Source organism: Tasmannia lanceolata, unplaced genomic scaffold (assembly GCF_043159265.1).
Source record: "Tasmannia lanceolata isolate RefF3 unplaced genomic scaffold, GAP_Taslan_0.1 ptg000026l, whole genome shotgun sequence".
NCBI classification, from domain to species: Eukaryota; Viridiplantae; Streptophyta; class Magnoliopsida; order Canellales; family Winteraceae; genus Tasmannia; species Tasmannia lanceolata.
The window spans coordinates 2,725,732-2,737,986 of record NW_027518703.1 but is presented as its reverse complement, the minus strand read 5'-3'; the positions used below and the strand labels follow the sequence as shown (position 1 = coordinate 2,737,986).

Sequence of the window (12,255 nt, the reverse complement as noted above, 5' to 3'; positions counted from 1 at the left end):
TTTCGTATGTTTCTTGCAGTGAACACCTGTGGCTGGTCTGTTGGGAGCCGGACCAGGAGGACACTTGTCACCACATCATGACTCCATGCTTCATGGAGTGACAAGTGTCCGTTGAGTAGACCACTTGCAAGAAGCTTCTAGGCCGATTCCTATTCATATAAACAGGGGTGAGGGGGCAACATGCAAGGCACTTTTACTGATGGATTTTTGAGAGAGAGTGGCTAGGAATTCTAGGTTTCTCCTAGCATTTTCAAAGGAAAATAGAGGGGAAATAGTCGTGAGAAGAAGGGAGAGCTCTCGAAAAGTGTAAGGGCTCTACTCTCCTCTACTTGTTCTTCTACATTGAGTTCAATGGTAGAAACTATTTCCCTTCCCTATCTTGTTATTTCAATTTTCCATTTGAATTTCATTCTTATATCTAAGATTAATATGTAGATTTTTTTTTCTTTTTCTTTTTTTAAATTCTTAGAAAATACTAGCAAAATTCCATCCAAGTCCTCGCAAACTTCTACCGAATTGCTAATACTTTGGAAATCAACCTCCCATAGATCTTGTTGTTCCTACACACTCTTCTCTTATCCACATCAAATTTGGTATCACGGCCAAAATCGCAAGTGATTCTACTCTACTTGCAGGTCCTGAGATTTCTATACAGCATTATTGAGGATGTGATTTGTTCTCGGTGATCTCGTAATGTTTCTTTGGGTGATTGTAGTTGGAAATTCTTGGTCCGTGCTTGTTGTGACTTATAAAGGTAAGAGTATTCTGCATCTTAATCGACCCCTAAGCAGCACCTAAAAAATAAGAAGTTATCAGATCACGGTTTTGCTGCAGAGATTGCTGCTGCAACAAATTCGTTTTCCAATATTCATCTAGGTTTGAGAAATCGGATTTAGTTTGGGAGAAGTACCAGCTGATTCACTTGCTACTGAACATATCTAGATGAACAAGAGTGATACGGTTGCAGACAATTGCTGAAACAAAGAATTACAGCAAAACTACTTCGTTGATAATGTCCATCAGTCCAGTTTTATGTTTTCTTTGACTTGGATCTATCTTGAGCCAACGCTTAAATCCATACGAATTACATTTAGAGTAAATTAGGGTTCTTCCTTCGTGTGTATGTCATCTTTGAACCGAATAGCACTATGTTAGGTACCTTACCAATATGCCAAAAGCTCCAGAGTTGATGGAACGTGTTAGGTAAGGCCCTTTTACACCATCGGGCTCAACAAAGAAAAGAGTTTCAACCTAAGTTGTAAATTTCATTTCGTTCGCCGTTTCGTTTTGGTGACAGGAACAGAACGTTCCTGTCATTTTGGTCATTTCGTTCGAAACTTTTCATTCCATTACGACAGAGGATTTTTTTTTAAATATTTAAAGATATGAAAAAAAAAATTAAAAACTGTTAGAAAAATCTAAGAAACAATTAAATGAAACAAATATGTAAAAGATCCAACATTTACTTAAAGGAAAATCGCTATCAACTGAAATGCCTGCGTTGACCAGTGCCTAACAAGATGAAAAAATTTTAGAGACCAAATTATGGGATTTTTTTATCTGACTTTTGGGATTTAATAATGTTTGCCCATGATAGAATTTATGAATTTTTAAAAGTGGAAAAATACCCCATCATTTGGAAGTTTTGATTTTGACCAGGCCCTTTCGAATTTTGCACTAGAACTGAAGAGTAGAGTTTTTTTTTTTCTTTTAGATTTGGATCTTGAAACTATTTTTAATAGATTCAAATGGGGGTATTCCCTTATTTACATGTAAATCTCAAGTAAATTGACATTAACTTAAATGACTTTACATGTAAATCTCAAGTAAATTGACATTAACTTAAATGACTTTATATGTAAATACTAGGAGGATAGAAGACGAGGAGAGAACCAAGGAGAGATAAGGAGAGAAGAAAGAAAAAAAAATGTTTTCCCCGAATTTCAGCCGAAATCTAGAATTTTGAAATCCGGAACGAAATGAAAAAAGAGGTCATTTCGTTCCGGTTTTCGGACGAAACAGAAACGTTTCGGCTATTTCGGCCGAAACGAAATGATTTTTACAACTTAGGTTTTAACAGAGGGCAGAAGAATTTCAATATGTGAAGGAACAAAATAAGGCATCAAACTGAAGTAGAACGTATCACTAGCCAACCAAAATTCTGATTTCACTGCAATGGTTCTAGCAACAAGGTGTTTCATTTTTACTTCGTTCTATAGAAGAAGGATCGAGCTTGAGGACAAGCTCTTTTCTAGGTTTTTCCTTGCATTTTTCTAGGAAAATAGAAGGGAGAAGAAGGGAGGGCTCCCGGAAAGTGTAAGGGCTCTACTCTCCAACTTGTTCTTCTACATTGAGTTCAATAGTAGAAACTATTTCCCTTCCCTATCTTGTTATTTCTGTTTTCCATTTGAATTTTTTTTGTATATCTAAGATTAGTAGTACATAGATTTCTTTTTGCTAAAGTCTCGGAAAATACTAGCAAAATTTCATCCAAGCCCTAGCAAGCTTCTACAAAATTACTAATACTTTGGAAATCAACCTCCCTTGATCTGGTCATTTCTATGCTCTCATCTCTGATCCACATCTCTTGGATCAATGAAATCCCTTTTGCTGAAATCATCTAATTCTACTTTCAGCTACATAATGCAAGATTCAAATTCTCAAGAATATGAATTATGAAGCAAATTCAAGAGATCCTTAGAATTATAAAATGTATAATACTTGATCCAGGACATAAGTTGTGAGTTCGGAAGTTATCCACACAATAATGAGTAGATCCTAGGCATGTCAAGAATCAGAAGTTGTGATTTTTCCCAAACAGGGAGCTTTTTCTTCATCTCCATCCTTCACTATCTTTCGTATCTTACTATATCCGGCAGTAGGTAAAGCAAGATCAACAAGATGGCCAGGGATGCCATGAGCTCTGGATGTTGGGAGGATGTCTCTCCAAAGCTAGGAAGTTATTATGAGAATTTGATACTGACTAGGCGAGGATCAAAGAGAAGGAAGACAATGAGGGAAGGGAACAAAGAGGAGGATGTCTCCATGATAAAGGAGAGACGATAACACTGAAAATATAGATGAACACAATATCGTGCCCCTGACGGCTCTTACGATGGCTTAAATCCTATTGCCAGGGGGTCAGCATCACAAGAAAGTTTCCTTTTGAATATTCTTCGGAAGATTTTGGCTCCTAAACCAGGTAAAGGAAAACTTTCAGCAGATTGTTGAAGCTCTTAAAACCTTATTCGAAGATTGGTAGGATAGGCCTCGTCTATGGGTAACCCTGTAGCCGTGGGCCCGTGGGTCCTGGTTTTATTCCAAAGCGCTTGAATTGCTTCTCGTTACGGGTAAGTTTTAAAATTGTAGCCTTTTCTATCTTTATCTTTCGTGTTCCTGCTTTTTGTATGGTTTGTCACTTTGTCCCATTTACTCTTGAGGTGGGCCATAATAACTGTACTGCGAAGATGAATAAGTATTTTGGTTTTCAAGGAAAGGAAAGCTGCAAGGTCACAAATTGGCTGTCTGGCATTATAAGTCTTGCATCGTGAAGAATAGTGAGTAGCTTAAGGACTCACTTTGGATTTTTTAGGTTTTCTAGGTGCTTCCAACTTTGTTCAACCAAGATGCCTTTTCGAAATGGAGAATCAAGGTAACTCCAATAATCCTTCTACTTTCTCTGACGGAAGAAGGAGGCGTTTATTCACGGAGACCATGATTTTAGAAAATATCCTCAGAAGGATAAATCCGATGGAGTATGATGAAGAAAGAGCTCTGATCATGGATCCAACACCCAAAGACGTTACTGAAGATCTCCTTCGCAAGCAGTGGAAAATCTTTAAATTAGATGCTCAGGATTGCCCTTTTACCTTCTACCCTCACTGGGTCAGTTGAGATTAGAGACACCCACTCGCCGCTTTTTAAACACCCTTTCTTTAAATTTCTATTGGCCGAAGAAAGGGCTGAGAGGAGGCTTAATTGGGAAGCTAATAAGGTAGTAGGCATCCGCCAAGGGGAAGCAAGGATTGCCAAGAGAAGACTCCCTAGCCGTTTGGAACGGGTTCCGGAGGAATCACTCCTTGAAATGCCGGACTTCCTCATCCAGCACATCCTGGAGGAACTGGAGAAGGGTGCGGCATAGTCTGGTTGTGGGTAGGCGGTGCTAAAGCTTTGGTTTGGGTGGCCTGGTGTTGCTATGAAGTTTGCTAGTTTTTTATGTGGTTTGGGTGGCTTAGTTTCTGTGACGTTGGTATAGATGATAGACGCAAATGCTGGTAAGAAAGATCTAAAGGATGCAATCCACAAAATAGAGAATAGGAGTGTTTACAATCCATTGTAAATGTTTTTTTGTTTTGTTTATCTCTGAATTGGATCTGGGAATGCCCGCCCCAATTCACAGTAATATTTTGTATGGCAGGCTGGGACTACTGGTCCCGAATGCTATCTCAGTATTAATGAAATATGTCATCTTTCAAAAAAAAAAAATGAGTACAACTGACATATATCAACCAATATACAAAATACTACATTACCTTTAATAAAAGGCAACCCAATAGTAGACGACCATTTCTAACAGGCATAAATCACATGGATCCCATATTTTCACAGGCACCTTGGCATTCACAAAGGGAGGTAGGGGTCAGCAGACAAGGTAGCACATACAATGCCAATTTTCTCCCAAAATGATAAAGCAATAATGATAAAAGGAGGAAACAGGAACATTTATTCGAATACCGTAGAAAAAACTATCACTAACAAGATGGGTTTCAATTCACGAACACTTTTTCTTTTCAGAAAGTGGATAAAGTGACTTTTCTTTGCATATAATATGCGTGTTAAAATCATGTCAAATGTGGAGTTGGTTCATACCGCTACAGGATTCAGGAAATAGGATGGGTTATTTTTTTGCACTAAACTGGCATATCACAAACCCAAAAAATCAAATTTGATTGTATGGAAGCATATTCATCAATAACGCAAAGAGGAAACAGTTGACCAGATGGCCAAACGACAAAAAAAAAGAGGTGACCATACATTAATACTGTCTGAAAGTCAGATTGAGACGTCCAGGAAGCAGATTTGTTTCTTCAAGTAAGCGCCTTGGTGCGGTATTCGGGAGAACACGTGAAACACCATGAAATATAAGCCTTGACTCACCACCAAATATTATAACATCACCTGACTCTAATAGTACCTTCTTTGCCTTATTCACATGTCTATCAAATCCATATAAGAACTCTGCTGAATCACCGATAGAGAAGGAAACAACAGGCAACCCTTTACAAATGCTCTCTTGGCTTTCATCACTATCCTGCATTGCAATAGATACATGAGAAACCATTAAATAGTTCATGTAAACAACTCACTTATTAGGTAAACTATAAAAAAAATAGTTCCCAAACCCTGTGTAATAGCGAATGAAAATAATGAAACGATTTTGGGATCACTAGAGATTAGCTTGGGACATAGTCTTGGTTAGTCGAAAATCAAACTTCATGAGAAAATAACAACTAATCATTGCTTGATGACTTTTTTTTTTTGCAAATGGTAGCCAATAAATTATGGCTTGATAACTTCTGTCAAGTGTACATTTACTGATATAGATACACAACAGTAAATTTCTGTCAGGGCAAGATCCAGATATTGAGATATTGAAAGAACTAACAAAAAAACTCCTAAATTGAAGATTACAAACACCAGAGTCACCAGAAGTATAAACTTTCTGGTGGTTTTTCAGTCATCATAAAATTATTTTAGGAGACATTTATTTATGTAGATGCATGCATTCCTTTTTTCACCATTGTGATGCCTTTCCTTAATATATATATATATATATATATATATACTGTTTTACAGAGGACAAACTGACACGGTTGCACACCTAAAGTTAAAGTGGGCAATATCATTTCACTATTATATAACAACTGATAGCGTAACTATAATAATAGTGAAATGGTATTGCCCACTTTAACTTTAGGTGTGCAACCGTGTCAGTTTGTCCTCTGTAAAACAGTATATATATATAATTAAGGAAAGGCATCACAATGGTGAAAAAAGGAATGCATGCATCTGCATAAATAAATGTCTCCTAAAATAATTTTATGATGACTCCTATATATATATATATAACAACTGATAGCGTAACTGTAATAATAGTGAAATGGTATTGCCCACTTTAACTTTAGGTGTGCAACCGTGTCAGTTTGTCCTCTGTAAAACAGTAAAAGCAAATAAAATAAGATAAATGACATGATTTGAAAAAATGCCTAATTTTGAAACAAGCACATGCATATCCCGAATAATAACAGCAATAAGGGAGATGATATCCCCCCCTCCTCTCTTTTAGCCTTAATATCAAGGTTAAATTCCAAAAAAAGAAAGGACAAAGTACACAAAGAGGTCAGACAATCAACAAAGAAAGAGAAAGAAACGGAAACAAAACTCATCCCATCTTCATCCATTGGAAAATGGTAAGTGGCAATCAAAACCTACTTATCGACCCCAGTTTTTGCTGATGAATAAGATTCCAAGTTAGCATCTATCTCTCTATGAAGGAAAAAGATAATTGTCCATTAGAAATTTGATCAAGACTCTCTTCAATTTAGTCTGAGAGTATCCATGGAAACTATTACTGAGATGTATCCACTTTATTACACTTGATGAAAACCAAAAAAGGGCCGTGGGAACAGCAGACTTATAACTTAATACCTTGCTAAAAGCAAACTCGTTGCTTCATTACAATCCCTTACCAATATTGCTCCTGAGAATCCAATCTAAACAGCCCCACACAATATCATGTAATGCCTATAATCCCTACTGATCCTGGCATCCCCAAACTTGATCAACCAAAATTCAACTTTAGGACATCAAGAGCAGGTGGGTTCCATCAGACTGCCTCTATCAATGAATATGTGGCTAGTCATGTAAAACTCCCACAATTTACATAGCTCCAAACTCCTAACCCCTAATCCTGGAATGATATATCAATGCTAAGACAAAATATTTTTGTTAAAAGTAGCATCTAAGATCACGGAAATGCTTTTCTCTTGGCCATGAAAATTCTATTATCGCCCACTTTCCAAATGGTCCAAAGTTTTTTGGTATCTTTCCCTACTGTAATCTCGAAGGTGGCGATCAACGACAGCATATGAATAAGGGAATGTAGCTGTATCAAGAAGCATCTAGATTTCCCTTCAATCGAGGCATGTTCAATTGCAAAGCTCGAGGCAAAAGAGAGGCTGACATCTACTTAAATTATGAAGTGTTCTTTTAAGGTGCCGCCCTGGATTCCTAGATAAATTCCGGGTTAAAAAAGTCATGAAGTATTCTTCCTCTAGGGATACAAATCCAAACCTGATGATCAGTGGTAGTTCTTTGTCCCGAGTCTCTCCAAAGGATCAAGGCCCATGTTGCAACAGTATGGGAATGAGGGTCGGATTCACCAATATTTCAATCAATTCTGAAATTTACATATTTTTTTACATAATAGTATGGTTAGAACAAGCAATATATTGGAAATTTAAATATGTTAAGTGAATGTGAGATTTTATTTCCATATAAAAAATTACTATTAGGATGGATAAAACTGAATAACACACGGTAATTGCAAAATTCTCGTAGTAACATCTAGAAAAAAACAGATAAAAGAAATCTAGAACTGTCGGAAAGAATTGGAATCCGACATGTGTTGCACAGGTACTTTGCCCCATTCAGAATATTCCGTGTAACATGGCCCAAGCCCATGACACAAGTATCTTGCCATGAGACACAGCCAGATACAGAGTTCCTTCCCTTATGCCTCTTGTTGTAATTAATCAAAAAACTTCATAATCTTGCTCCAAGATTATGAAATCCATTTAAGTACCTAAACAAACTCATTTAAGTACCTATTTTCTTCACTTCTAAACACTATTTTTCTCAATTCCTTCTCATCTCTACTCTCATTATAGTTGATATATTAGCCATTTTTTGTATTTGTTTTACTTCCGAAAGGTGATGTCAGCATACAAAGGCTTCTAATTCTAATTTTACACAACTTTACAAACAGGAGGCCGTGGAAGTGGAGGGACTGTTTCTTCAAAACAGTATACAATACATACATGTTCAAAAGAGGTACCCATAATTTCTAAACTCCAATTGTGGATTTCTCAGTCGGGCAGCAACTTCTAAAAGGATAATGTCAATCTGCACAAGTGAGTCATGGTTATTTGGGATCTTTTTTTTTTTGATTGGTTGGTTATTTTAGATCTTTATTTCCATGAGATAGGTTGAAAATTCACTATCCAACCAACCTTTGCAATGTACAGATACATTGAAGCTATTTTCATCACTGGATATAAGTAGCTTGTCATTATTTGTTGTTTGGATCGAATCTTTTACACCCCAGTTATCTTTTTATTTGATTAGTTCCCTACATCATTGTTTCGTCAAAAATATTATACTGAGCATTCAATAGTCAAATTATCTATGTTGATATGTACTATTGATAAAGGAGCGCTCCTACTTGGGTTTATTCAACTAGTATCATAAGTCTGCAGTCTGCACTTATGGTCCATCTATCTATAATATACACTAAGTACACTTATGGTCCATCTATCTATAATATAACTAATGGTCCATCTATCTATAATATATACTAAGTATATTTCTTTCAGTTTGACATTCGTCTTTTCCGAGAAAATGTTTTCTGGAAAAGTTTTTCTCCTACTGCCTCCACAAAATTGAATTTGCCACTTTTAAGATCTTCCACAAAATCCAATTTCACGCTATCAATACGGTTTTTCCGTTAAAAAAGAAAATATGCCCCTATATTTTGGGATTTATCTAAATGAGATACCCTAATAATTCATTTGAATTGAGGTTTTAAGTTTAGTGCAATTAATTTGGTTGCCACTATTAATAGGAAATATAAATAATTGGAAACGTTTGGCGTTAATCTCTCTAAACGTCCAACAAGATTAGGAAATGTTACCAATTGGAGAATAGGAAACATTCCCTGTAAATCTCTAAATGCGCGCAGTTGGATTAATAATTGATTTTAGCCAAACAAATCGCCGATTTGTTTCCATTTCCAAAGGTTTTCTCTCTCTTACAATTCTTCCTTCTAGCCTCTTCCTCTTATTTTCCTTCTTTCCCCACTTCCTATTCACGAAATGGTTTTTGTTTTTTATTATTCTATGTGCTCTCCATTAGCGGACGGCCCGATATCATATGCCTCCTCCGCCCAGCCATAACCCAACCTGCTGCAACCCTATGCCTGCGGCTGAGCCATTACGGGCCGGAATTCTGATCAGTTATAGCCTCCCTCAAACAAGGTTGCAGATGAATCAGTAGAGTTGAGTCTAGGGAACCGAGTCCCTCTGCTAATGTTTGCTTTTATCTCTCCTTATAACGCAATATTTATTTGTTATGGTCATATTTTGTGAATTCATAAAAAACAAAACCGGCAGATAAATATCGGTTGTCATCTGTCACGTAGGCCCTTGTAAAAGAAATCAATTGTTGAGATAAAATCCAATGAACCTACATTTTGTTCTAAATTCATTGTAATCTAGCACATAGGCCCTGATAAAAAAATTGTTGAGGTGAAACCCCATCAATTTATAAACCTACATCATTTTTCTCTATATCTCAATTTATCAATGTACACTCCCTTCAAAGGAACATGCCGGATTATAATCAACGGAGGATAAACAGAGCCAACATCTTCTGTGATATGAGCCCGGGCTTTTTTCAGTTCCTACAAGAAATGAAAATTGATGCATTTCCATGGTATCTTTTTCTTTTCTTCATTCAGAAACAGGGGGATGTACAAAAGTTCTCACCATGAAAGCCATCCAGATGACAGTCCCCAAAAGGTAAGGTTTTTCTTTATTTTTTTTTCTATTTTTTTGGATTCAAGTTTTCACTGTGTGCTTGGAGAGGGTGGGGGCCCACCATCTCTACCCAAACCTATGCATTAGGCTGGGACGCACTATTTCTTCAATGAGGTGGTCCCACCATTTTACACCCATACATAGCATGGGTCGGAAATACTAGTGTATGGATATATGTAAATGCATTCACAGAACAATGCAAATTTTCACAAATTTAAACAAATGATACTTATATTAGTTGTTTCATCTTTTTCCTTTTTGGATCTATGACTGCGCAGTCCTTTCCACATAGGTAATACTAATATTTCTAGTGTACTAACAGCTCTTTTTTACATAATTTGTGTATGTATGTGTAGACACCCCATTTTGACCTGACCCAAATCTCCCAAAAAAAAATTGAATAAATCCCGAATCAAGTCTCAAGTTCCCGAAACCTAAGGTCCGGAACCAAATTTAAAGTTTCCCAAAATATTCGAGCCCGACATGATCCTAAGTTAATAACCCAACCCGACTCTGAGAAAATTTAACCCAAGTTGCACTCTAATCCATTTTTTTTTATCTCAAAATCAAGCAGGAGGGAGGTGAAATATCCAACATGGGTGTGCTAATACCAACCCCATGGGCAGTAAACAAATAAGAGCTAAATGTTCCCCCCCTCCACCCCCCCCCCCCCCATTTTTTACCCAGACCACCCCTCGTAGTTAAAAAGAGTAGTCATAAATACACTTGAAGAGGGTTGTCCAAGGAACAAAAGGGGGTGGAATATATCACTTCCCGAACAAAGGGGATCGAACTAGGGTTTTCAGAGGAAAAAAAGGGATTTGCAGCCACCTCATCTTCTCCTCCTTCTACCACCACCCCCAAACCCTCTTCCTCTTCCACTCTTCTCCAACCGCCACCTCCATCTACCCCATCCACCACCACTCTCCACCATCGAAACCCCATACCCACCACCCTCTCCACCCCAAACCCGAAACCCAAAACCCATCTCCACCGCACCACCACCAGCCACCATCTTCAAACCCGAAACCCATCTCCACCGCACCAGCCACCATCCTCCACCCCAAACCCGAAACCCAAAACCCATCTCCACCTTCACCTCCACCTCCACCAACAGCAGCCACCAAAGAAAACAGAGAGAGAGAGAGAGAAACAGAGGGAGAACCAGAGAGAAAGAGAGAGAGAGATAGCAGAGAAACAGGGAGGGAGAATCGGCTCCACCTTCATCTTCCTCAACCTCCATTTCTTCTCCTTCACCTCCATCTCAGCCATTGCTACCTCTAAACCCATTTTCTGCACTTCCAAACCCACTACCTCCACTAGCCGCCACCCTCTTCCTCTTCTACCCTTCTCCGACCACCAGCCACTACCTCCAAAACCGAAACCCATTTCCCCCATTCCCTCTTCTTCACAGCCACAACCCATAGCCGCCGGTCACCTCCACCATCTCCGAAACCCCATCTTCCACCTCCATCTCCACCACTCCCGTCTTCTCCGGCCGTGCCACCTCCACCCACCCAAAATCTGAAACCCCATCTTCCACCTCCATCCCCATCCGAACCACCACTAAACCCATTTGGATTTTCCTCCATTTGCAGCCACTTCCCCTTTATCTCAAAAACCCATTTTTAAAACCCATAATCGACACCAATTTCCCTCTCACCGTATACTAACCCCAATTTGCAGACCTTACCATCAGCTACCTCCACCTCCTCCATTCAATCCGGACACGACCTCCCTGTTTTTTTTTAAAACCCAACCGCTATCCCCATCGTATCTTCTTCTAGTTTCCCCCAAAATTAGCAAACCCATTTCCACCATTGCTTCAACCACCATCCTCTCTAGCCCCAAACCTGGAAGCCCCATTCACCTAATCCAAACCCATATCAAACCCACTTCAAAACCCACTTTGATTTTTATCAACCTCTCTCTCCCTCTCAGATCGTTGCGGAGATTTCGCGGCATTGTCAAGAATTCTAGGAAGAGCAAAGGCAAAAGGGCACGACCCTCACAGGCCTTTCACTCGAATTTCTCCGGTAATTTACCTGACCCCTTTATCTCCTCTCTGTGGTGCTTAATTTTCTCTTGTTAAAGCTTGGGTTCTTTCTTCGAAATTTCAATATCCATTGATTTTGTTTAAATAGCTTTATGGATTTTTGAAGCAAATGTCTCTTTTATTTAGGAAAATTTTAACAGTCAATATTCTTTGACTTTGATAAAATTGAACCCCATTCAATTTCCAGATCTAGGATTATATATCTTACCTGAAGATAGTTCATTTGCCTGCTTGTTATTTTCGGGATGTGTTCTTTCATGCTTAGTCAACGGGTGAACGTCCTTGTTCCAAAAGTTAAACTATCTCATGGCTGCTTATCTCTGT

At 38.3% G+C, this 12,255-nt stretch overlaps 2 protein-coding genes across 3 annotated transcripts in view; one reads left to right on the top strand and one right to left on the bottom strand.

Annotated features, from left to right (window-relative positions):
* The first annotated feature begins 201 nt into the window (after positions 1-201).
* The window catches only part of LOC143858546 (uncharacterized protein At2g29880-like), a 48,890-nt gene continuing 36,836 nt past the window's right edge, over positions 202-12,255 (top strand). For both annotated transcript variants that reach the window (XR_013238973.1, XM_077369200.1), the window contains exons 1-2: positions 202-306; positions 8,048-8,192. Coding sequence is in view for 1 of the 2 variants with exons in the window: in XM_077369200.1 (XP_077225315.1) it covers positions 8,177-8,192 (16 nt within the window). In the remaining variant the exon portion in view is untranslated. The remainder of the gene's footprint in view (positions 307-8,047; positions 8,193-12,255) is intronic.
* The window catches only part of LOC143858545 (DNA N(6)-methyladenine demethylase ALKBH1C-like), a 56,793-nt gene continuing 49,336 nt past the window's right edge, over positions 4,799-12,255 (bottom strand). The window contains exon 5 of the mRNA XM_077369199.1: positions 4,799-5,311. Coding sequence (XP_077225314.1) covers positions 5,036-5,311 — 276 coding nt within the window. The 3' untranslated portion in view covers positions 4,799-5,035. The remainder of the gene's footprint in view (positions 5,312-12,255) is intronic.